At 42.9% G+C, this 27,439-nt stretch overlaps 1 protein-coding gene across 1 annotated transcript in view; it reads right to left on the reverse strand.

Moving 5' to 3' along the window:
* Positions 1-27,439, reverse strand: part of Ptprm (protein tyrosine phosphatase receptor type M) — a 670,047-nt gene that overhangs the window by 258,740 nt on the left and 383,868 nt on the right. Inside the window, exons 8-11 of the mRNA XM_038315433.1 lie at positions 17,972-18,280; positions 13,894-14,003; positions 5,163-5,364; positions 1,341-1,443 (exon numbers count right to left, since the gene is read on the reverse strand). Of these exons, the coding sequence (XP_038171361.1) occupies positions 1,341-1,443; positions 5,163-5,364; positions 13,894-14,003; positions 17,972-18,280 (724 nt within the window). The remainder of the gene's footprint in view (positions 1-1,340; positions 1,444-5,162; positions 5,365-13,893; positions 14,004-17,971; positions 18,281-27,439) is intronic.

A 27,439-nucleotide genomic window follows, 5' to 3' on the forward strand; every position in this document is an offset into this window, starting at 1 on the left:
ACATTTTCATTGGATGGAAATTCAGGGTTTTGAAATGAAAAATGCCTGACCCATGGCTTTAAGAATACATGTGATCTGGACAGCACCTGAGAAATATGTGCTTTGGGCTTATTAAATTATCAGACCTCTACAGTGTGCAAAACTCAGCCCAGGGGGCCACAGAGTGTCAAGTCACCCCCCACCCCAGTGGCAACAGCACAGATGCCAAGGAAAATGTGTCTGTATTCACTGTTCTAGCTAACTGTTCCTTTGACCCAAAGAGGGACGACGAGATGTAATTCAACAGGACAGAATACCAACTGTTTTGACACAATTCTCAAGCTGTTTTGAATATAAACCTCCACAACTCTAATCAACTAATACTACTTCTGTGACCTTTGCCTTCATGAATCTTGACCTGTGTGTGTGTGTGTGTGTGTGTGTGTGCATGTGTCCGTACATCAGTGTGTGCATGTTGTGTGTATGTGTGTTGCCAAGCAGAACAAAGCCCAACGATTTGCCAAGTAACATGGAAGTAGAACTGTGATTGCATATAGTCAGGTTTTCAAAGGCTCATTGGACCAACTTCTCCAAAAGGAGCCCGGAGACGAAGTGCACAAAGCTTGTGCTGAGGATGGAGATGCTTTCGTGGGGAGTGCTAGCCAGAATACGAGGTTAATGGAATAGTGTCTGTTCAGATAAGCAGAGGTAAAATAGCCAAATCCCACTGAAAGAAGAATAAATTTCATCTATACAGACTACCTATATGATCTTAGGATAAGTCCACTCCTAGAATTATTTTGTAACCTTCCTAGAAATAATAAATATCTTTTAAATTCATTTACTGTGAGATTCCTGCTTTGTACTTATCTACATAAATCATAATGAAAGGAGTAATTGGACCTAGATGTGAGTAATAATCTTAATTTCAAACAGAGACATCGTGATTTTTTTCCTAACAATTTGCTTTCCTTTTAAAATATCATATATTAAATATACATTTGAGAATTGGGTCAATTTTAAAATATTCTTTAGAAACCCAGCCCGTTTCAAGCTCAGGAAGATATGTCCTCTGGCCGTGGGTACCTGAACTGCAGGAGGCAGTTATCATTTGAGAATCAAGCCACCTGGCCAGGAGACTGGAGCTTTTCCCCAGCATCCACAGAACAACTCCTTTTTAGCGGAGTACACGGCATTTATATACACTTCCACGGAGGCCCCTTCATCTTCTCAGTCCCATCCTTTAAAGAGAGCTAATGAGGAGGTGGCGTGGAAAACCCTAGGAAACACTGGAGAAAATAGCGAACATGACTGGTGCTTCCTTCTGTTGGAGCCAGCACGGCCCTCCCTCTGCCCCTTACCTGACAGGTGCCCCTCTGCTCTGGGCAGGCTTCAACATCACTGTCACCGTGCTGTCGGTCTGATTCAAAGGTGTCTCAAATTCATACGCTGGCATGGACGGAGCTAGGGATAAAGGATTAGATGGGAGGCTCATTATTTCTTGTTTATCTCCTTAGCGGCTTTTTACTTCTTTGACAAAGGACTGAGATCAAATCATAGTTATCAATTCACCACACCCAAGGTTGACACACATGCATTCCAGACACAAAATAACAGGGGCATTTGCTCAAGTCAAGCAACCCCTCTGATCCTGAGCTGAGGATGGAAAGGAGCAAAAGAGGGCTGTTGACGTGTTAGCGATGATCACTTTTTCCATTTCTGTTCTACCTACCTGCTTATAGTATGTCTCTGACAACACACCATCTTAGACTATGTATCCTGTAATGGAAATAGTGTGCCTTAAAGGCATGTAGACGTTTTGAAGTAGTCAACTGAATGCCATGCTCCTCTCATTGAAGTCAAGTTTCTACATGTACTAAAGACCCATCCAGGAGTTTAAAGAGGATGCTGGGAGCCAGAGAGACCTGCTGTAGTGGACTCTTGGGGAAAGCAGGGCAGTGGGAAACACATGAGAAATGCAGGAAGCACAATCAGCTTGGGTTTGACTTTCTCTTGTGTTTCATTTTCTTCAGTACCGGGTGTGGGTACATTCAGTCTTGGGGGTGTAATTCAGTGGGTAGAATGTTTACCTATCATACACAAACTACCAAGTTCAACCTCTAGCATCATAAAAGTTGGGCACAGTGACACAGGCCTGTGATCATAGCACTTAGGAGGCAGAAGCAAGGCAAGCACGCAATCCTCAGCTACATACTGAATTTGAGGCCAGCCTGGACTACATAAGACTCTGAATAAAAAAATGGAAAAGGAAAAGGAGATACATTAATCTTCTCTGAAGCTTTAGTCTAGGCAACTAATTATGGCAGTTCAAGAAGACAGATCTCCAAACAATCTACAAACTTGAGTTCTTCCTAACAGGGAAATGTTTTAAAAGTATTTTCTTTATTCTTGAGAACTTTAGACTTTTATAAAATGAAGCATGGTCAAATCTACTTCCTTACACCCCTCTCCAACTCCCACAAATCCTTCCCAACTTCAAGTCCTCTTTTTCCTTCCTCCCTTCTTTCTTCCCTCCTTCCTTTCTTTTTCTTTTTTAACAACCTACTAAGTTCAGTTAGTGCTGCCCATACATATATGGGTGTGGGCCCATCACCAGAACACAGAAAATCTACTAATGACCACAGGTTAAAAAAATCAAAAGAAAGATTCTTCCTGCCCCAGCTATTAATAGTTCTCAGCAATGGACTCCCAAGTCATTTCTGGCATTCTCTCTTTCATAGAAATGGCGTCTCTGCACAGCCAAGCAACTGTGTATTTCAGTACCCACCCATCCCCCAGATTTGCAGACTCCCTTTTGCATGGAACAACAACTGGGGAGCTGCCAGTCCCAACCACTTGTAGGCAGAGGTGCCTAAAGATCACTTTCTGTGAGCATACTTCTCAATTGTCTTACACAGGAAAAACCTTTTATGTAAAAATTGTGAGTTATTTATCAGTCACATCTATAAAATTTTTCTAAGCCCTCAAAATCAATTTTAATTCCATTAAGAATTAACTTTACTTCACAACAATCAATTGCGTGTTGGGTAGAAGCATAGTTCTGGCTCTTAGATAAAAAAAAAACAGGGCTCAGGAACTGTAATCTAACTCCCTCCCCATCGCCTTTTACCTGAGCTGTGGTCTTGCTGTGTTTGCTGAGGCTGACCCTAAAATCCTGGGCTTAAGCAAACCTGCCAAGGCCTCCCAAGTAGCTGGGAACCAAGCATAGCAATATTGTCTTAATATCATAAAAGTCAAATCATTACTTTTGATGAGCTTGTATAGGGCAACTGAAATGTCAAGTTTCTTTGCTTTGGAATAGAATTATATGAACTTGAGGTGTCCAGACTCATATTCATTGGGATTTTTAAATAATATATGGGAAAGCTTAATTATTTTTCTAATGGAACTTTCCCCTTATGATAATACAGAAATATGTTCTCTACTGGGGAAAAATAAGAAAACTTACTTGGAAGTAATACACATTGCCACAGATTTCCTCTTTGCAGCACCATGAGAAATTGATATAATAGGTAATATATTAGGAGGGATATAGTCACTTAATATCAGAGGAAATACATTAAAGATCATCCCAGTATGCAGGCTTTCTTTTCCAATCCCAATAACTGTTCTAGGAATCGATATTGCTCATATCTGCCATGTTTCAACCTCCCAAGGAAAACTTACTTTCCATCCTTGCTCTGTCCCTATAGCCTAATGATGTATATTAAACTTCGATTCAAATTTGTGCACACACACACACACACACACACACACACACACAAACCTCATGACATATAAAATGTTGCTTAAATTTATAATTTGTTAAAAAAAAAACCCTTTTCCCTTTAAGCCTACTAGAACATTTAAAATACTCTAGTTTCGAACTCTGATTTCCTTCTGTTTCAAGTGAAACCTTTTACAAAACCAAGGATGAAGGATCGTTAAGTATAGAAACCATGCTGAATGTCACCGAGCTGGCCCTTGGAGCTGGTTAACTTGTCTGCTGTCCCCCTGCTTCTGTACGGCTGTTATGCCTTGAATATAAACATATCACCAGAATGCTGATATATTGAAAGCTTGGCTGGCAGTATACGGTACCAGTGCATCCTGAGTGGATCAGGAACCTGCAAATCTTACCAAAGGACCAATTGACTGACGAGTTAAAATCTGAATGGGCTATTATGAGGCAGCAGTAAGTCTTTGTAGACTGGTAAGTCACAGAGGGAGAGGTTTCAAAGGGGACATTTTGTCCCAGCATCTTCCCTTTATTCTCTGTGCTTTCCAGTCCCACCAAGAGGTGACAGGTGTCACACACTTCTTGTCGAGATGTGTAGCATTTTCTCAGATCCAGAGCAATTAGGCCAAACAACCATGGTCTGAGACCTCCAAACTGTGAGCTAAGATAAAGTTCTCCTCTTTCAAGTTGCAGTCTTCTCTTTTTCTCTCCCTCCCTCCCTCCTTCCCTCCCTCTAGTACTTTGGCATAATGACAGAAAAATGACTAACAAAACACACTACAAGAAGTTCAAGCCAAAACCCAAATATTTCGCCACTCGTAGCCAAGGGAGGAAGAAAATATCCATGGAATTCTGTTCATTGTGGTTACACATCCTATACCAGATGGCAACTTCATTTCCTCCTGTTTGAGGAGTGCGGGCATCTTCTGCACAGATGAACATGCCCGAAATATTCCTCAAATCATATCTTTTGTTGGGTGATATAATTGGGTCTGTAAAGAGCTGGAGCGGCGGAGGGCTTGATGCCATGAACGTCATCTCTAACGCAGGATGGAAAACAAAGGACAGCAGAGCACAGCGCTGCTGTTCTGCAGAGCTCATGGTTTGTGTCACAGTTTCTTCCAGCACTGCTGCTCTGGTGACCAAGGATTGCCAAGGGGGTTAGAGGGCCTCGCCAGAGCCTCCTGCTTTATAATCAAATCCTTCAAGGCAAACTGCTAAAACGCTGGCCATGCCTTAATACAGAAGGGCTATGCTAAATACACATAGATGCTAAATACACACAGCGTTTTATTTTAGCCTCTAAGCCTGTTTTTTATTTTATTATCACAGTTGTGATGATAAAATTCATCATTATATTTTATCTTTGCATTCCTGACAAGAACAATGAAAAGCACGAAGCACTAGTTCTCATGAACAGCATCAGCTCATCGGTATTCAATACCTGATATTTTGGTGGTGAACTGGTTTGTTGCTGGAGGTCCGAAGCCCTTGGCTGTGCTGGCTCTGATGGTGAAGGAGTATGTGGTTCCAGGATACAAGCCAAAGAACAGGAAATGGGTTTCATTTCCCAGCTTGGAAACTCTTCCACTTTGGTTGGATAAATCTATTTCTGGGTCAAAGGAACTGACTGCTTTGTAGGTGATCTGCAAAGGAAAAAGAACATGCTGATGACTCCAGCGGAGACAGATGTCGATCTCGTCTCTATCCAACATGCCTTCTGGCGGGGACCATCAGACTTGTCGGGAGAAACTCTTTGAAGGCTAGAAGCTTCCAACCTCGGGTCCAGTGAAGATGCAGAAGAACCCAGCCCAAACTTTCGAGTTGTTTGTTATTATCTAGTGGGAGGGACTTAAAGCTAGGAGGTTAGAACGTAAAAGAAGGGTTCAGCGTGATCTGATAGAGGGAAATTGGTTGATTTCTGTGTATTCTACTAGCTGATGTAGAAAAAAAAATCCAAATTGGCAACTGGCTCAGACTGATAGGCACTGGCAAGAACAGAGGCCTCATCTCTAATCTTTGGCCATTATCTGATTTGGCCATGAATAGGGTACTTGTATTCGGCAAACAAGGCTACATTGAAGTATTTCCATCCATGCGGCTGACAATGTCTGCTCCAGAAATAAACCCGAGACACATGCCAGTAAGTCTTGGTGCTGCAAATGGACAGCTATTATGGGTCAGAGTCCCTGACATTGTTCAGAGCAACATTGTCCAACAGAACTGTCTGTCATGGAGGAAATTTTCTATCCCCTATTAATCAGCACACTGGCCACATGCTGTATGGGGCCGTTGAGAATGTTGGATTGAAATGCGGCCATGGGCACTAGGAATTGGAAATTTCATTTAACTTTAATCAAATCAAACTGAGATTTAAATTGCTACGAGTGACTAGCAGCTGTCCCCCAGCGAGTGTGACCCGAGGTATCTTTACCATACTCGCCACGGAACAGACATTCTCACTTTGGATGGGGTTGGAATGTTTGGAAATAAATGGAACATAGGTGCCTTTAAATTTTGCTTTTCAAGTGATTTTTAAAGACGGCTTTCTGTGATAGTTCATCAGGTACTCAAGAGCACACACTTTAGTGGTGATTACTAACTTCTACTGGTTGTAATGACATAATTTTTAAATGCGGCAGATTCAGAAGTTTTAAATTGCAAAACTGAGCACTTTTCAAGCTTCTAAATAGGTAAACCTACTTGTAATTTGTGTGCAGGAACGCTAGCACTGTTATTATACGGAGTGATAATTGACATTCTTTTTTTTCTTATATTTACACCATGTCATTATAATTAAGAAGACCTCTTTGAAAGAATATTTAGATTGAGTCACCTGAGCTTTGGCAAGGGAACATTTGCCATGTATATTAATCACTGCAGTGGCTGGCGTCACCAGGCTCAGGCAGGTTCTGTTTAACCCTCTCACTGATGGCTCTTAAGGGGCTGAGCAAGTTGAGAAGGCAAGAAACCAGCTGCATCCTCCTCCACGGCAGCTTCCTAGCTTAGCTCTCCATCCCGAACCCTCTGGAGTGGAATGTAGCACGTGTGACTGCTCCCCAACATTCATCTGCTCATTAATTTTCACACTCGTAACACTTGTAGAGGGTTCCGAACGTGCCCAGAATGTTCTGGGCAGGGGGTCTCCTTGGTAACTCAGATGCTGTCCCTGCCCTGAAGGGTAAGCAGGACAGGACATAACTGTGCTCTCAGCTAGGATGAGTGTTATCGTAGAGTTGAGTACAGAACAAAGGACAAGTCGCCTTCCAGTCTGCTCTGTTATCTGGACCTTAGCACGTCAGCTCAGTGAATGTAAAGGAGCTCAGACTTTGCTTCTTCCTCAGATCTGGGGTTACCCGTCTGTCTAGCTGATGCTGCCCTCTGCTCTGTGAGGTGACATGTCTGCACGGTTCCTGGACACCTACAGGGCCTTCTGGGTACTGCTCATGCTCACCGGCCTAGAACAGGACCGAGTGGCCTCTGTACACCTGCTGGCTGCGCTTACACACCGACTAACACACTGATGATGCTGTGGGTAGCAGATGGGCCAGGCACGGACTTCAGAAAGGGAAGAATCTGGACCGGGTGTGGAAGAACGGAGGAACTGAACAATAAAAAGATATATCAACTATGGAAGAAACAAACACAATGCTCATATAAGAAGCTTTGTCCGGGGAAGAAAGTTCCACAAAGCCATTCAAAATGTCTGAGGAAAGAGATTCTGACAAGCTTGAGAGATATAAACTACAAAGGACCAGTCAGGCCGTGAATTTGGGAGTAGAGCCTGGATTGAGTCCTGCTGCAGGAGTCCCCTGGACCCAAGGAATGGACAGACAGACGGTCTGTGTGGTCTCTGGAGGTGAGAGTGGCTGGCATGGGCTTTTTTTGTGCTTGATTCTGTACATCAAGATGAAAGACTGGATATAGCCAATGAGGAAACTGAAACTTTTGGGTGTGGAAATAAAAAAAGAATCTTATTTGTTTAATGAAAATACCCTCTTGATGGGCAGGTGGGACATTAATTTTATCGTAGGGGTTAATAAAGGAGGGCAGAGAAACCACTGGAAAGTGGGGTAGAGCCCAGTGGTTAAAGCTGTGGTGTAGGTGGCGGGATAGGGTCAAATTCTCAGACCAAAGTAGGAATGGGAGGCAGCAAGAGAAGAAGAGACTGGTAACATTAAGCAGATGGAGACAGCAGCCAGCAATGGACCGGGAGAATGGAGGAGCCAAGGAGTTACCCCATTTGGGCCCCGCTCAAAAGATCATCCCCTGTTGAAAGAGGATGGCATGGGTACAGATGCATTTGAGGATGAATACAGACATTGAAACGTTCGTGTGGACATGTATGCGTGACAGAACTAGAGTCTGAGAGAGGTTTAGGCTGGGGATAGAAATTCGGGAATAGATAAAAAGACGGTGCAGAGGAGGAAGATTCTGACGAGAATCCAGGTGACATCAGGTAACAGTTGTGTCTATCCCTGCCTCAGGCCAGCATCGCAAATCTGTATGTTTGTTACGCATCCTAAGTCGGGCTTGTCAACCACAGAGCAGCCAAAGCCTCCTGCTGAGGCTGGCCCATAAGTTCTACTTGGCAATGAGTCATGGATGCTGTGATTCTACGGTTTAGTTTTAAACCATGATTTAAATATGTCAGAGGCAGAGGAATGTTTCCTGTACTCTTATCACCTTCTGGAGGATTGAGTGATGTCTTATTCTTCTTTCAGGACCCACTGTGATCTGTAGCCATTTGGTACTTGGTATATTTTCCAAGAGAGAGGACTGAGGAGCACAGAGCTGTGCCCAAGAACATGTGAGCGTTCATGCAGGGGCCTGGCTCCAGCAACATATACTAAGCAAAGGCTTCACCGAGGAGCTCAGTGCCTACTCCCAGGTAGCCCCAGACTGAGTCACATAGATATTTATAACTGTGACTTAGCTTCAACCCTTTAGTAATCTGGTAAAAAATAAAAGATCCCGCTCATCTTTTCTTATAAAATACAAGTAAATACTAATTCACACAAAATTCATAAAAGAACTATGACTTCTCTTATCTACCCCTAAAAATATGCATTAAATGTCAGAAAGCCTATAGCTCCCATACTCCAAATGTCAGAAATGACAAAGTTCCCAGGAATAGAAGGTGGCCAACTCCATAACTGCCTCCTGCCACAGAGGTTGCAAGCAGCAAGCAGCTGTTGGCCTGAGCCCCATTGTTCAACCACTATAGTATCCCGCTGGGCTCAGAACAGAACTCAATACTCCCTTCTGGCATTTCATATTTTCAGCTAGTCATTCAATAAGGACTTATTAAGTGTCTATCAGGAACCAGGCAGTAGAAACAGCAGAGGGAAGGCTTCCAGAAGAAACATTTAGGGGAATCTTTTACATCAGTACTACACTGTGGGCTGAGGGCAGAAGTTTGAATGAAGCCACTATAAAAAAATACCGATTGCCCTCCGGTGGGTGCCAGTAATTTTCTGGGATGCCCCTAGACAAGAGCAAAGTGGTACCTGAATAAAGCGGTGGGACGGAAGGTGTTGAAATGGTGAAATGCAATGAGTACCTGCTTACACTGGATGATTTCTGATTGCAGCTAAGTGCCTGGAAGCTTCTAAAATTATCTTCCCCTTTTCTCCTTAAAGTCTCCAACTCTCCAGTGCCAGTTTCATAGAGAGCCAAATGCAATAGCCTTTTAGGGGGCTGAAACCTTCTAGGGAGCATGAGTTGATGTAATTGCAGCCAGCATAAAATATAGGTCTTTAATTGGGGTCTGAGCAATTTACTCTGTGAACACAAAGGAATGGATAATTAAATTTGATTTTCAGGGGTGAGAAGGGCCAAGGGACTTCAGGAGCAACTACAGTATTTGAAGGAAATACCAAGAGAACAGCAGAAGGATACTACAGGAGAGGTTGGACACGTGCCGCAGGAGGGCAAAGGCACATGAGCGGCGTAGAGTGCTGTGAAAAATTCAGAAGGCTCTTAGAGGGGAAAAAAACCCACAGAGGACCATGGCCCATTAAATCCTAGAGGAAAATGATGCAAGAGGAAATATTAATAATAAATAATAACTGGGGTGAGATCCAGAGGCAGCTGCAGTTCCCTTGGGTTTTTTGAAGAGTTTATTTTTATTTTATGTGTATCACATGAGTGTTTGATTACACATGCATGTACCACATGTATGCAGTGCCCACAGAGTCCAGAGGGGGAATCAGTTCTGGGATGGGAGTTCCAGATGGTTATGAGCCATCATGTGGGTGCTAGGAATTGACCTCAGGTCCTCTGGAAGAAAGAGCAGTACTCTTAACCACTGAGCCACCTAGAAGTAGTTACCAAAGAAAAGGTGGGAAGGCTGCTTCACTTTGAATCCTTTTGTACTTATATTTATTCTGAAAGCATTGTTACAGTTACAACTTGACGAGAGATTGAACATTGAAGATAAACTTCCTAACACAGCCCCTATATCTCCACCCTTTCTTCAAGGCTACCAAGTTCAGACAATGGTGACTACGTGTACTCGGTTAGCCAGGCTCATGATCTTGAGATGTCTCAACCCTTTGCATACAAATAGCCCTATCAGCAGGCAACCTGGGACCATTCTGTCTTACTCTGAGTCAAATTAACTTTCTCTGTGAGTCACACATGAAGCTGAGAGTTTGGGTTTGGCATTGATTTAATGCTTTTCACAGTCGGGGATGGGACAGCTGCTTCTAGCAGAGAACATGAGTTTCATTTTGTGGTTTTTGGCTTCTTCCAAGTCTTATACATATTGAATACAAACCTACTGATGTATAACTCTCATGGTCATAGGTCTAGAAAGAACTAAAGACAACTGGGAGCTAAAATAAGTGAGATGTGGTACCTTATGTTATGCATTTGGGAGTATTATTAGTTGATAGACCTTTAGAATAGGTTCAACAGCCAATCGTTAAATTGTTGTGGGTAGTCTCAACTTGCCTACAGAAGAAGCCACATATACTTCTCACCAAGAGTCCATGTATCTACACATTTCTCCATGCCACTGGTCAAATTATACATCATAGAAATCATACAAAATCAGATAAATGTAATGTTCAATGGAGAGTATACGAAATTAGACAAATGTACTTCCTATTTATTATGTAAATGGAGTAGACACACTATCACATGTTTCTAGGTCAGCAGGAGTTCTTCCCGAGTTGGGTCCTCTCACTCGCTGTTCCCCTCCTCCTGCTGGGATCTTCATATTAAGCTTATTAATCTGTATCAAGTCTGTATATATCACAGCCATCAGCCCATGTGCTGCCATGAGTGTTGAAAATAATCACTCCAAGTGTTCTATTGATAGACTTTTTCATGCCTTTGATCATTTATGTAGCTTAAAGCCTCATGCAAACAAAACCCACTGATGATCTTCACATGTCTTCCAGGGCTTTTTGGCCATGTTTGGAAAGATGTAATACAAAAATTCCTCTATTTTTTTTTTCTTAGAGCATTCTCATTAGATTAACTTTACATATCAAACATGAAGATGTCTCGTATTTTCTTTTGCGTTATGTAAGCTGGTGACCTCACAGGGTATGTGTAACTGTAACAGAGCATGCTTTTGCTCACATTAAACAGGATCCATCTACAGTGATAAACAAAACTGTACTGTAGTTTCTACATTATGAAAATCTGGACTTGCATCCCGTTCTAACAGTGGCTAAACTCTTGAAGAAACACTAAGCGGCTTATTCTATTTGGGGCACTTGTGTCCTCAAGAGGTTCCGCGGGAGAACAACACTGCATTCACAATGAGACAGGACAGCCGTCGAGGACGGACATACTTACCAGACCTGGATTTTCGGGAGATAATTGACAAAAAGAAATGGCTAACGTGAGACATAGTTTTGAGAAGGACTAGATCAGAACAAAGGCAGGGTAAACAAAGGGAAGGCAAGCTTGGTAAGGGGTGAGGGTGGGCACTCGAGTGGAGCAGAAGGAAGGGGGAATGTGCACTGCTGTCAGGGTCAGAAAACACATGAAGCTGTCAGCACTTTTCAGACATTGATGCTTTGTACACTCTCAGAAGATACAAAAAGACAACCACAAAGTCATCAAATCCCAGCACATGCATTGATAGCTATAGCAGCCCATCTATTTTATTTCTATCCCCAAATCATCTGAGTACGTTAACATCTTCAGGGAGGACACTTCTTACTAGAGCAGCCACCAACCCTGGTAACCCTTACTTATACTCAAATGCCACTCCATGGCACAGTTGCTGTTCCGATAGTCCCTGCTTCTTTAGGGGCAACTGCTCAGCTTTCTAAGTGTGGCATCTGTTTCATAAGCCCCTGCTCCTGAGAGGGGACACAGGCTGCTCTGCACTGATCGCCTGTTCCAGCAGGAGACTGTGCACTCCCGTAAGGCAAGTGGACCAAGACCCTTGAGCACTGAGCTCTCGGGAAGGGAAGAGCCCCTTCTGGGATGCCATCCAAGGCCTGCTTTGAGGAACCTGGAACAACTCTCCTTCCTATATGTAGAAACTAGGTAGGGATGAGAGAGAGTGGTTTGGTACCCAGACAACATTTAGTCATTTAGACCCAATTCAAATATCTGACACTTCCCCCTTGGATTTGCAGAATAATGAGCCAGCCTGCTCTACTTGCAAACAGCTGGTTGCTAGCACCTTGATTTATGGCAGATCCACACGTTTGCACTGTAGCTACATTAGATCAGCGCTCAGCCTGGGACAGCCTGGCTACCGAATCAGAGAGATTAATGGGGTCTTCATTTGAATGATCATTTTTCCTGTTGTTTTCATGCTGAAGTTACTTATCACACAAAGATAAATGTCTGGTAGGATTAGAGAGAAAGAATCTTGCTATTACTTTCTGTTTGTCTTGTAGCAGCCCATGGCTTTGGGGACGGGCAGGCAGGCAGGCAGGCAGGCAGACAGGCAGGCAGGCAGGCAGGCAGGCAGGCAGACTCTTGGGTCTTAAAATGAACTTCAAAGATTAGCTTTTCCAGTAAAAATCCCTGTTATTCTTAGATTGGAATCTACAAAAATCAATATCCAAAATATAGTTAGAGGGCCCAAAATATGAAATATTTTCATCATGGAGGAAAACTGACTCTTCTTGACTTGACAATAAAATACCTCCATAGAAGCTGAGCCACGGCTTTCCATAGCTTTATGTTTCCATAATAAATCAGACACTAAAAGCAACACTTTTCGCTTAGCTTTCTTCACTTTGATTTCAATTATTATTATTATTATTATAATATTTAGTGTTATTACTGGTTTTGCACATCAATACCAATTTTTGGAAGAGGTGGGAAGCATCGGCATGAGTCTATGGGGTCAGAGAGTGGGCTGGTGGTGATCGTGGCTGACAGCTCCTGACAGGGCTCGGGCTCCTGTCAGTGTCGCTGAGAGGTGCTCAGGCAGATCCGTATGCAGATTGGCCAGAATTTTTAGAAATCTTGCAATATATAATTTTGTTGAATTTGCATTCAAACAAATGCTAGTTTTTTTTTTAAAAAAAAAAAGCACCTGCCTGTTTCTATGACAACAGGCACAATGAACCGATGCTCACAGTGTTGTGAAGATGGCTGTCACCCCATTATTGCCATTATTTTTTTCTAGAACAATTTATCAAATTCTCGCCATTGCCACCATCACTCAACTATTTGATTTGCCTCAGCAGACAAAAATGGTGTCAACGAAGTCTAAGGGATGTACACTGATCGGGAGGAACCCCCAAAAAGATCATTCCACGGTTACTATGGAGACAAGTCTTTACTGACTTTTCTAATTGGATAATCAATGTTGTTTTACCATCAGTGGATCAATAGTTCATAGCTAGGAAATAAAGTGACTCACTGATTGCTTCCTAATCAACGCAGGTTTCAAAATATTTATTACTTCCAATAAAAGTGACTTTTAAAAATGTTGTGCTGTGTCTTCATATACAACACACAGCACACAATGATCCTACTTATTTTAAAAATGCATCTTGAAATTACACATGGTTGAAAAGCTCATTTTGAATCTTTTGTTTCTATATAACAATCATTTTGACTACAGAAAGCATCAAACTCTTCAAAGAAAGATGAAATTTTATGTTTTTTTAAAATGCCAGAGAGCTCATATCACATCACAAGACATCACACTTAAAAAGGAAATGACCAACAGATATGTAAGATACCTCATATAACGTGATGACGCCATATGTTTGTGTCGGCTCCCTCCACTGAAGAAATATCTTCTCCTCAAAGGTACTTCCTTGGATGGATTCAGTGGGAACAGCACCTGGGACTAAAGAGGACATTGAGAGATGAACGTGTTGGGTCACACACCAACTCCCCGAAGGAGATCTTCACTGTTCACAGGGGCTGCAGACCCTAATGGTCTATAGATAACATTTACATTTCTCTTCACCATCTGGAATCTAAGGCCATTTTAACTACACTGCCCTTGTAAAAATGATTTAATTATTTTTTCCCTGTAAGGTTTGAGTAAGCCAATTACATGAAGCACAGCATTTCCCTTTGTATAAACTGTTTTCCACTTTTCCAGAAGGAAAGAAGGAGGTCACGAGGGTTTCCAAGTAGTGCTGGTGGGAATGGTGGGTGGTAGTGCCGACTTACAAAGAAGTAAAGAATGAGATTGTTGACACAGACCTGCAAACCAAGCACTGAGCGGGATGAGGCAGGAGGATAGAAGATTTAAAACCAGCCCGAGTTACACACGAAAAGATCCTCAGTATCATTCGCTGGCTGAAAACTGCCAATCAAACCCGCATTCTAACCCAAATGCAGTACTGGGCAAATGTGAAATCATATAGTAACTTGGTTATCACGTGGCAGTTCTTCAAATTAGGCAGTATACAAAGATATACAATGTGACCCAGCTTTTCCACTGTCTGTCATATCTATCTATCTATCTATCTATCTATCTATCTATCTATCTATCTACCTACCTACCTACCTACCTATCTATCATCTGTCTGTCTGTCTGTATCTATCTATCTATCTATCTATCTATCTATCTATCTATCTATCTATCATCTATCTATCTGTCTGTCTATTTATCTATCCATGTTTCATTTGTTCCATCCATCCATCTGTCCGTCCGTCCGTCCGTCCGTCCGTCCATCCATCCATCATCATCATCTAATATATCTACTGATTACTCAAGATAACTGAGAACAGGCCGGCTCAGAAGACTGTATAAAATATTCACAGCAGCATTATTGTTAACTGGAAGTCCCCCAATGTTCCTCAACACATGCATGGATAAACATTTCAATAAAGATTTTCAAAAGGAGGCTGGAGATTTTAGATTCTGTGAGGATATGAATAGCCTTTTAATTGTCACCACGTCTGTCTCGGACTGGACGGGTGCCTGGAATTTCTAAAGGAAGTGAAGGATTTCAAATTTTAAAGTCGTTTTTATTTTTGAAGGCACGTTTATTGGTAGAGTGAGAGCTTTTGTATTTTATCCAAATGGAGCCAGGTATTCAACAGAAAAGCTCTTTACTGATGTACATGGGGTGGGATGGCTGCTATTTAAGACTCTCCAATAATTAAAAATATGCAGCTTAGACAGCTGCTGCTCCTGCCTAGATTTCACTTGCTTCATTTCTAAAATGATGTTGGATTTAAGTCAATTTCTAATATATAGCATCTGAATAATATATAATATGGAAGTAATCATTCATTCTGGGCTGAAGAAATTAATAAAACCTTATGTCGAAACAAAGGGACACACAGTGTTAAGAAGTAGGAATACTGGCGGGTTCCCAGGAAGTATGATTCTAGACTCTGGGCCCAGAAAGCTCATCGCAACCAGAAGGTGAACCGGGCTGCAGCTGGTTCAAGTCTGAGAGGATGCTACCAATCCTTTCTTGTTTGCCGCCACAGTGTTTCCTATGGCATCACCCCTTTCTCAGCATCAGCACCGCTGAATGGTTGGATGCTTTATTACATTTGAAAATAGTTATGTTCTTCAAAGGAAACAGAAGAAATCAACCTAACATTGAATGGGATATATTGGGATATATTTAAAGTACATGGATTTGAAGGTCAACTTGATTTTTTTTTTTTTTTTAAAAGCAAACTTTGAAAATGTCTTAGAAGGGACAGGGTAACTGACGATGTTGTGGAAAGAGTTGCTTCAGTGAGGCTGGGAAGAGATTCGGTGGATGAAAGCTCCTTCCACCAAGCTGGTGGCCTGAGCGCCACACTAGGGATGTATGCAGTAGAACAACAGAACCAGCTCCTGCCAGTTCTCATCTGAAATCCACATGCACACTGTGGCATACGTGAGTCCACAAAGATACTTGCAAAAATAAATAAATGAAGTAATAAAGAGGAATGCTTTAAGTGGACTCATCAAAAACAAAAAGTTAAGGCTTAGAACAGAAAAAAAACTGAGTTGGTTTGGGTTTTGTTTTGGTTTTGCTTTGCTTTTTTAATCCAGAGGACTGACTAGAAAAAAAAAATAAAACGTCCCATGAACTTAGGTTAAAGACTTCCTTTTAGATGTTCTAGGAGTCAGGATTTTAGGGAAGTAACCGTAACACCTATATTTCTAATGGGGATCAAACCAAAAGAAAATTTCCATACATTTCTGATGAAACCATTTCAATGAGCACATGATTCCAGAGCACAGTGATGTCAATAAACCAGAGTCACAAGAACTGTTGCTTTCCTCTTCAGACTTGGTATTGTCTGACAATTGTTCTGTTTGTCTTTCTTCGCCCCATCTTCTCTGAAGTAGGTTTTTGTGTGGCTGGTTATTGAGAAAATGTAATTTGCAATAATAGTTCTTTTCTAATTAGCTGAATGCCGCTGAGCGACTAAACAATAGGTTTTTAATTTGCAAATACCACAAGGCTGGATTTCCCGAGACTAGTAAGATAATTTAAACAAACAAACATTCCAAATTAGCAAGTCTGACATTCTGACAGGATTCCAAGGAATTCCCAACTTAGTTCTCACTGAAACTCCAATGCAGTTGGGTGCATTCTTATCCCTGCCAGTCAGACCTAGTTGGTGAAACAGATGAAGCCCCAACCATTTCCTGTTGACTCAACAATAGGGCTCCTTAAAGCAGGAATCACGTGTTTACCACTAATGCTCTCTTATATCATGACCCTGCTGACTCTGCATTTTTGGATGCTTATCACCTCTTTTCTGGAGCATACATACAGATGGAAAATAATTGTTTACTCGTAAAAATGGTTTACCCCAAAATGAATGAAAATATATAATATGTTACAACAAATAAATGAGAGACTTATGGCACCCTCTCTACAGTTCAAGGAACACCACAGAAAAGGGCTGGAAAGACTGTGAGAGCCAGAAGTCAGGGAGGCCCTCTGGGCTCGCCACAGTCATGTGATCACAGGTGCTTACAGGTGGGACTCGTGTTATGGGTCTGTGCTGCCACTGACTGAATGCCATATAAAGATGGTCGGAGAGCAGTCTGTGGAACCGGTGTAGTATAAAATCTCATTGACTTCTCCTTCCAACGCGGTAACAAAAATGTCAAGAACTACCGAGAATACTATAGAATCACCATATAGATAAATGCCACATGACTGAGAAGCTCTGGAGAATAAGCATTAGCTCTGGGCCCAGCCCTAAATAGAAACGCATGCCATCTCCTCTGAAGCTCTGGGGAATATTCCAGAAGGGGTCAGGAAGTGTGTGAGCTGAAGGATAAGGTGAGGGGGGTCACACAGACAACCATTGCAATTATTAACCCACGGTTGTAGGTATCCACAGAAAACCATAATCAGTCAAAGAAGGCGGAGGGGACATAGGGTTGTACACACTATCAGAATGAAAGATTCTTGTAGAGGGGAAAATTGCTGTCTTTAGTTGTGTGTCCAGAGCTGAGCCCACCAGACTCCAAGGGTCTACACACAAGGTCACACAGATTGCCCTGGTTAATCTCGGTGGGTCATGGAATAAAACAAACTGAGACAGATGTAAGGGAGAGGACTGTGAGGGACAGGGGAGGGTGGGAAGGGTGACAGGAATGTGGGAGATGAGAATTGTATGTATGATACTGTGCAGAACGGAATGATATAAAAACAACAAGCCTCATCTGTTTCTTCTAATCAGTGCTTCAGAGTGAGGGCACATGGCATATTAAGCTCCATGAAGTAGTCCTTCCTTCCACCTTCTTTCCAACATACAGCCCTAAATTCAAAGACACGGAAGTCATTCTGAGAGGACGTATTCCACACAGACATATCACTTGAAAGCACTCACGGTCTTCGTCCGTCTGAACGATGAGTTCCTGGCTCTCCTTGCGGCCCTCGGGGTTCATGAGGATGAGCTTCACGCTGACGTTGGTGTACGGGGACAGGTTGGTGATGGTATGCTGGGGGTGAGAGTTATCCGTATCCCAGCTCACTTCTTCCCGCACCTGCTCCTGTCCTCCCACCTGGTAACAGTAGTGTACGGTGAGGTTGTAACTATGGCAACGAGTTACATTGTATCCAAACGGCTCCCAGCGGATGGTGATTTGCCGAGACTTGACTTCCACAACTTCCAGTTTTCTCGGGCCACGCATGGGATCTATTTTGAAAAAAAAAAAAAGAAAAGAGTTAATAAGGTGGAGCCTGTGCAACCTAAAAACTCTAAACACATGCAAGAAATATGTGTTTTGAATAATATGAGTTAAAACATACAGAAAAAGAGTAAGGTTGCTTTGGAAATGATGGCACTAAGACAAACCATATACCCATTATTGAAGATACTATGTGTTATGTGCCCTGCCATGTTGCAAGGGTGGCCCTTTCAAAGTTAGGCAAAGACCAAGCTAGAATGCTCTGCGCCAAGCTAGAATCTGCTGCATTGATAATTTCAAATTTTATTTTCCTAAAGCGTGGTTGCCATAGTGAATTCAAGAGAATGACAATTGATAAAGAAAACAGAAACCTAAGAAATAATAGTTAGGATTCACCAGGCACTTAAAACAATTCTGTGAACTGGATGCTTCCATTCCCAAAGCATAAATCTCGGTTCTGTGGCCGAGTCTTGCTTGGCGACTTAGTCAGAAATGCTGCACTTTATTTAATGCTTCATTACTCAAATGTTTATGAAAACTTTCAGGAAGGCCAAGATCCCTTACAGATCAGGAGGCATCTCTCCATGGTCTTCCTACATAATCACATCTCCACAGGACAGTCCTAAAGTGCTTTCCCGAGGTTTTCATCACTGCGCTAACGGATTGACTGTCCAGACATTAAGCAAGCCGTGTCGTTCTAACTTGCCTTCAATGGAAAACTATTGCACACAGCATACGCTGTGCCTTTCGCAAGAAAATACATGTTTGCACAAAGCCTCTGGACTATACAGATAAGTGGGTTTTTTTTCTGTCTGTGGCAAAGTTTTCACAGAATGCATGCTTCTTTTTTCTTTGTTAGCACCCTTTGGAATTCCTCCGAGGCAAAACGAAGTTTCAAGCTTTTCATTCGTCTGCCGAGGAAACAGGTACACTGGCGGAAATCGAGTATCTCCATGACCAAGTACTGAAAACCATACTGTCATGAGAGCCATAATTAACAGCTGATGGGTGTGGGTGCAGAAGCTGAATCTGTCTAGCAGCCTCAAGTTCCAGAGTAATCAACTGCATAAGCCACTGTGCACAAGCATCTATACAGAATGGACTGTCCCTGACTAGGGATGTCTCTACCACACTCCAGAGAGGACCAACACCTAGAAGGATATGAGCAAAAAAGATGGGGTTCAGTTATTAAAATATTGTTATTGCTATTTAAAAATAACAGAAAAGAGGATATGAGGTTGGGAGGATGTGGGGAGTAGGAGGGGATTTGGAAGGAGTTGAAGGAAGTCGATATGATCAAAACGCAGAATGCCTGGCATGAAATCCTAAAAATAAATTTAAAAAAAAACCAATAAAAATGCTTTTAAAAAGGACTCTGCTCTTACAGTTTTTTAATTTCACGTCGAAACAAAAGCAGACACACATTATAGAGAAACTGCATTTGGAATGTTGGTCCTTTCCTAGGGTACGTGCAGAACAACCAAGCAAAGCTCCCAGTCAACTCAGTGACCAGAATGGGATCCCATAGATACTCCATAGGATGTCGTTGCTAACGTATGCGCTTAGCAGGTTGGATGGATTCAGTGAAGTTTCGGCTTATGGAGAGGCAAGTCTATCAGAAGTCATGACACATCTACTTCCTTGGGCACTCTCTGTAGGCTTCTGTCAATGGTAAGCAGCTCTGTTGTCTCTACAGAAACGTTGGTAGCAATGTGGCAGGGTTAATGCTAATAGAGGTGGCTATGGATCGTATCAACGGGGCCTCATTATAAAAGTCATTTTGACTCTAATTCCTGGCCAGTTTTCCTACTTGTTAAAAGCTGGATACAGAATTTAGAGTCAACAAATTAATGACGGAATGGTCTACTGCTGGTGGATACTTTACTGTTTTCTCTTGCTAGGGCCCAGAGGCAAAGTTAAGTGAGCAGATGTAGTTAATCAGACAAACAAAACAACCAACCAAACAAAATGACTAACTCGGCAGCTGTGAGTGGAGTCAAGCATTAGAATACCCATCTGGGGGCTAGCTCCAGAACCAAAACACATGCAAAATCAAACCAAACATGAACAACGAATGTTAAAAGACAGCTACATTCCAAGTGTAGCGATATTTCATCTGTATTTTAATAAATAAAGCTTGCCTGAAATTTAGAGAGTACAACAGCCCCACTGGTCAGCCTTACAGACCAGGCAGTGGTGACACACACCTTTAATCCCAGTAGTCAGACTAATTTGCCATAGAAACTGGGTGGTAGTGGTGCATGCCTTTAATCCCAGCACTAGAGAGGAATATAAGCCTGGAGGAGACAGCTGTCAGTCAGTCTCATTCTGAGGATTCCCCGAGGCAGGATCACCATTTTGGTCTGAGGTAGAGGTAAGAGCCAGTGGCTGGCTGTTTTGCTTTTCTTTTTTTCTTTCTTTCTTTTTTTTTTTTTTTTTGGTTTTTCGAGACAGGGTTTCTCTGTAGCTTTGGAGCCTGTCCTGGAACTAGCTCTTGTAGACCAGGCTGGTCTCGAACTCACAAAGATCCACCTGCCTCTGCCTCCCGAGTGCTGGGATTAAAGGCGTGCGCCACCACCGCCCGGCTTGTTTTGCTTTTCTGACCTTCAGGATGAAACCCAGTACCAGTCTCTGGGTTTTCATTAATCGTGCTACACCCCAGAATGTAAGGTATCCCATGTGCTGCCATGTACCTGTGACAGCTTTCTCTCTTTAAAGATACTGTGGCTAGATCAAGCCCAGTGACTGAACCTTTCACAATTCACCCCAAGGAACCTTCTTTCTCTTTTCGTCTTCCAGCCTGCAAAATTCTGTCTGAAACAGCAGTGGCTCTTAAAGGCTTGCATCATCTTAAGTGAGCCTTTTACGATAGCTTCAGCTTCAAAGTTTCTGCAGAAATATTTGCTGACTGTGAACGCGCCATTCCAGGGGGGACACTGAGGCCAGCGAGTTACACTAATGATCACTCAAGATTCTGAAGGGCACTGTTGTAGAAACAGATCACACAGGGGCAACTCCATAACCAGAAATGTGGGGCCTCGGCAGGGCTAATTGGAACATATACTGCATTCCCTAAGAGTACAATACACACATCACCCTCGCCCACCAAGTTCCCCCAGCATGCCATTAGTGCTGTTCTATGAGAGCAATATAGATCTCCTCTAGTTAGGTAACAGGCCAATAAACTGTATACACAAGACCAGTCATTACAGGGTATTTGCTCCTCGTTCCTCACGAATCCCAAAGACGGGGCTGAGAATGGAAATCGATTCCGAGCCCATTTCTCGTTGTACTCACAACCCTCAGGACACAGTGACACACCCCGACTTCTAGAGAGAGGGCATCAGGATAAGCTCCATTGGTATGAATCATGAGGCCAACTGGTCTACCATGAGATCACTGGCTCACGAGGGAGCTGCTAGAATAGCGCCCCTGGGGAGCACCAAAGCGACCACCGCAGGAAGTTTAGTCAGGAAACTCCAGTGACTCCCACGCTGGCCCAGGGCATTTTTCATTTCCTTCTCTTTCTGCCAGATTGAGCCAGGCTTCCAGCAGAGAAGCCTGACAGTTACATTCTTGACCCGAGGGACCAACAAGCCCAGTTCTAGCCTCCAGCTCTTAGTCTCCTATTTAATCAGCCACCCTCCTCCAGCTCCCTCATCCCCCTTCTCTCAGAATAAGGGCAGAAGCTGACTGATAGGATCAATTTCCATTGCAGGCTCAATTCGCAGCTCATTTCTCTGGGAACTCTGCACTTTACCTCCTATTACTTCTGCAGTGCTTTTTCAGAAACTCAATTTCAGAACCGGTGAGAGATATTTGGGTGTAATTTTAGGATCCTGTCATCGATAATCAAAAACATAGATTACAACCAACGCTCCCGCTAACAGGTTTCGCTTTCCTACCTCTTCGCGAACCACACAGGGGTCTATTACAATACCAGGAATAACACCGAGATGTGGTGGCAGCCCCGTTAGGACCTCTAGCTCTTTGATTTCTGCTTATGAGTCTCACAGAGGAGGGCACCAACATAATAAAGCTATCACTTCATTTCCTCCGCTACTCAGCTAAATCAGAGCAAAGCCCCCATTACCCCATGTTACTTTGGCCTAACCAGGGATTCCGTATTCCTGAGCAGCCACAATTCCAGGCCACGGCATGGGTTGCAGGTGGCATGGTTATGGTTCTGGAATCAGTCAAAGCGCTCTAAGGTTCAACATGCATCTTTAGCTGCCAAGCTGAAAATTCTGAATTAACTTCACATTCCCCGATAGACATCTGTAAACCTGGGAGCAACTTGGCGCTCGCAAGCTTGTCTTATACAGACAACCTTTTCAGCCAGATTGTATGTATAGATGCTACATTGATACCTGCTACAGTTCAGCATAGCCAGAACCCCGAGGGCACCTGTGGGGTTGAGGCAGAAGAGCCTCCGCTCAGGGTCAGCCTGCACTGCATAGCACAATCAAGTCCCCCAAAGTCAACAACGAAATAAAGCAACAGCTAAGAGGCATGCCCCTGAAATGAAGTCTTTAAAAAATATGTGAACATTATACCAATTCCATTCTTCTAAAGAACAAACTGAGCTTCAAATGTACTAATTGAGGTCTAGCCTGGGTAGGCAGGCAGGCCTGACATTTTAGCTGCTTGGGAGGCTCGGCAAGTGTGATCTCAAATTCAAAGCCTGCTAGGATACAGAGCAAGGTCCAGGCCAGCCTGAGCAACTCAACAGAGGGGGAAATGGTAGGGAAGGAAGAGCCCAACATCAGGAAGAGCTGTCTGCAGGGATAGCCGAGGGAAAGGCACATGGGGTTAAACATTGTTCCATTTGTTTGGGCACTGTCTAAACACCCACGGCTGAACTATTAGGGGATTAGCCTCCTCGCCTGGGTTGCTGCTAGCCACATGTCAATCTCTTTGGCCATTTTCATTTCAACTGCAATAGAGAGCTGGGATATTTTACTCACATTTATTAAACACTCGAAGAATTACCTTACGTAGCAATATGATTAGGATGTACCCTTCTGGCGGGCACATAGACTTTCTTAGATAAGTGGCTAAACACTGTATAAGAACTTCAGATATCAGCCCCCAAGTGAAGCCTATTGGGCCTTTTCCAGTAGAGTTGGGTGACCCTGAAAAAAGTGTGTGGCCCATGGAGTGTTTAGCTTGGGTGGGGGTTTAGGCTCAATGTTTAAGAAGTATAGACTACACAACTTGGGTCTTGGGCAATGTTTACTACATGTCCTATGGTAAATTCTTGAAGCTCTCTCTTGCTTTTTAGGGTAACTTATTTATAAGTAATGGGTTTGAGGAAGAGAAGATAGAAAAGAAAGAGTCAATAAAATGCACCACTGACAGCTTCTCAAAGAAAGAAGATGTGGGCACTGTTGGCAGACTGAAGCCTGAGAATATTCTCTGGTGACATTCCACTTGTATTTTAAACTAAATTTGCCTGAAGATCAGAGAGTAAAACAGCCCCTACTGCTCAGCCTTACAGACCAGGCAGTGGTGACACACACCTTTAACCCCAGTAGACACACCAGTTTATCACAGAAACTGGGTGGTAGTGGTGCACGCCTTTAATCCCAGCACTAAAGAGAATTATAAAACAGGAGGAGACAGCTCTCAAACACCGTCTCATTCTGATATTCCTGGAGGCAGGATCACCATTTCGGGCTGAAGAAGAGATAAGAGCCAGCATGACTGTTTTGCTTTTCTGACCTCCAATTTCTGTCTCTGGGTTTTTATTAATCATGGTACAATATTAACCAGATTTTATTCTGCCCAAATAAAACTGTACAGCTGGAAGAAGTTTTTCTTTTAAAGTCTTCCTCTGTGTTTGTTTTTGTTTTTGTGAGACAGGGTTTCTCTGTATGTTTGGAGCCTGTCCTGGAATTAGCTCTTGTAGATCAGGCTAGCCTTGAACTTACAGAGATCTGCCTGCCTCTGCCTCTCAAGTGCTGGGATTAAAGATGTGCGCCACCACTGCCTGGCTCCTTTGTGATTTTTAATTAAAGTTCTTAAAAATTTAAGTAAGAAGCCTTTAGAGCACATTGCAATACATGAACTAAATCAATCACCTAGGCATGTACTGTACCTATTAAAATTAAGTGTTAATAATTTTAAATAAAGAAATAAAAATAAAACATTACAGGCTGGGTGCAGTGACTCATGGATAAAATACCACACTGAGAGGCTGTAAACAGATGGATTTGGAGTTCAAGGACAGCCTAGGCTCCATGAGACCCACAAGAAATGAACCAAAAAGAAAGTACATATACTCTGTCTACCTTCCTTCTCTCTTTGCTGTGTTATCTAGAATTCTTAAAAATTTCTACAAATGTCACCATTATTGACAACTTGATGTTCCAACATAAAAGAAAAACTTGGATTAACTAATGAATAATATCCCTAAAATGACAGTTACAATTTCTCATGGCCATACCTTTTACTTGAAGAACCTTCTCGGTTGGAAAATGCTAGTCTAATGTAAGGAGGGATAGTGGTGTGACTCCAATATACTTTATAATAATACAATATACTTTACTCTAGGGTAAAAGAAAGTGAAAGCTGAAACGGCCAACTTCCTCTTTCATCTCTGCAGTCTAAAACAAAGAACTGGGTCCCAGCAGCACAAGAGAAACTAAATACTGGTACCCGCCTACTGGGGAATGGCCTCTTATACTATACTGGTCTAACGCCAATTCCATAGAATTATCAGCACCTAAAGCATTCATTAACAGTACTGAGTCTTGTGATATATACACACACACACACACACACACACACTCACACACACTCACACCACAGGGGAGTGGGAGGAAGAGGAGTAAGTTAATGAACTAGAGGTAGATAAGATGAAATTATACAGAAGGCAGCAAAGAACAACAATTAAAGGCGATCTAAATCTGACATTCCAGAGAGAATATAAAGGAGTCATATTATGTCCTAAACGGGGGAAAGAAACCAGTCATGAAATTTATCTTAGTTAGGGTTTGCTGAGGCAAAACAGCATGACCAAAAAAGGGGGAGGAAAGGGTTTTTTTTTTTTTTTTTTTTTTTTGACTTACACTTCCAGATCTGAGTCCATCTTTGGAGGAAGTCAGAACAGGAACTCCAGCAGGGCAGGAGAGCAGGAGCTGATGCAGAGGCCTTGGAGGCTGCTTACTGGTTTGCTCCCATGGCTTCCTCAACCTGCTTCCCTCAAGAACCCAGGACCACCAGCCCAGGGATGGCACCATCCACTATGGGCTGGGTCCTCCCGCATTGCTAACTAATTGAGAAGATGCTTTACAACTGGATCTCATGGAAGCATTTCCTCTGCTGAGGCTCCTTCCTCTAGCTTGTGTCAAATCGCCACACAAAACCAGGGGGAGAAAAGGGTAAAAAATGAGACTGAATCCACATTTAGATTTACTGCAGTAAAACTGCAGACACCAAAACTCAAAGGGATCCATAGAAACCTCTGGGGAGAAAAGCACCTCACATCCAGTGTGGAAGTTAGAACCACAGAGCAGCACTCAACAGCCTCAGCAGAAGGCAGAGAACAAGTGACAAGTGACAGCGTATTCACTTCGCCCATGGATGCTGGGCATAGTGGCTTACGGCTCTAAGTCAGTTCTCAGCAGGCAAGAGAAGGAGGGTCACTGTAAGTTCACAGTACTGAGCATAAGTACCTGAGAACTTGGCTCTGGGTGGATCACCTATGCCAAATATCCTCATCCTGGGCTCAGGGACCAACTCAGAAACCAGTGTAGAAAGAGCATGGCTGGAGAGAAGAGCTGGGAAATGCTGGCTGTGAACACGACATGCTGCTGCACACATGAACTCAAGGCGGCTTGGGTTATTTAATGAGACCTGTCTAGGGTCAAATCAGTCAGGATTCCAACAAGGATAGGGAGGGGCCCCTGAAGTCCCTACTCCAACAGAGGGCCTACTGGCAGTTGATGGTTGCTGAGAGAGTGAGGGTTGCTGTCTTTGGAGTATATGGCCACTGGTAGGTGACCCGTGACCCAGTGGATAGCCATACATGCAAGAGGACAGTCATACACACGAGTGCATAGCCACATATGTAAGTGCGTAGCCATACACGCATGTTCCTAGCCACACACACAAGTACACTAGCACATATGCAAGTGCACAGCCACACATGCAGTGGGGAGTCACACACACACAAGTGCATAGTTACACTCACAAGGGCACACCAACACACACACACACACACACACACACACAAGGGCATAGCTACAAACACAAGGGCAGAGTCACACACACAAGTGGATAGCTACACACACAAGTGCATAGTCACACATACAACTACTCCGACTGTGAGTTCCTTAATAACAAAACAAAGACATGAAGCTGGGAGGAAGATGGGACTGGGGCACCAAGAGGAGTCGGGAGAGAGTAATGCAAGGGATAGAGAGGGCCAAAATACATTATGCACTTTCAAAGAAGAAAGAAAAATAGTATTAAAAAAAGAAACAATGATCCAGTCGGGGACAATCACACAACACAAAAACAAAATGCTAAACGAAAACATCTCATTTCACTCTGACGCATTCACTGATGGTTTAGCTGGCTGAGGTCAACATGACCTCAGAGACCCATATCAAGTGCATTCGCTATCAGTGGTGATGGATTACAAAAGGACAAAAGGCAGAGCGTGAAATGGTGTCAGAAGGTGAATTTGATATGTTGGAAGAGAGGGAGAGCAGAGTTACCTATTTGGTAGCTGTTGAATACTATCAACGTGCAACTGAGAACCTTTCGGCAGTAATAATATACAATCAGATTACTGACAAGAATACACATAAGTAAGCAGGGCAGCGCACAAAGCTCAGATGGCACAGACTCACATCGAAGAGAAGAGGGGTTTAATATGCCAGGTGTAGACTACTGAAGTATGCGCAGTCATCTTTCCAGGTGACCACTGTAAACAAAGACAGCAGGCGAGTCCTCCCATCGTACCAGTCTAAACAACAATCTATAGGAGTAAAACCACATTTTCTGTCAATGGCCATTGAAGAATAGAGGCCACATAGGAGCAAGGTGAAACTCAAGGAAAGTATTCCAGGCTATTTCAGTGGCTCATACACTAGACCTTAAACTAGAACAAACCAGAAGAGATATGGAAGGACATACTCACTAAAGGAAAAATCCAC

Source organism: Arvicola amphibius, chromosome 18 (genome assembly GCF_903992535.2).
Source record: "Arvicola amphibius chromosome 18, mArvAmp1.2, whole genome shotgun sequence".
NCBI classification, from domain to species: domain Eukaryota; kingdom Metazoa; phylum Chordata; class Mammalia; order Rodentia; family Cricetidae; genus Arvicola; species Arvicola amphibius.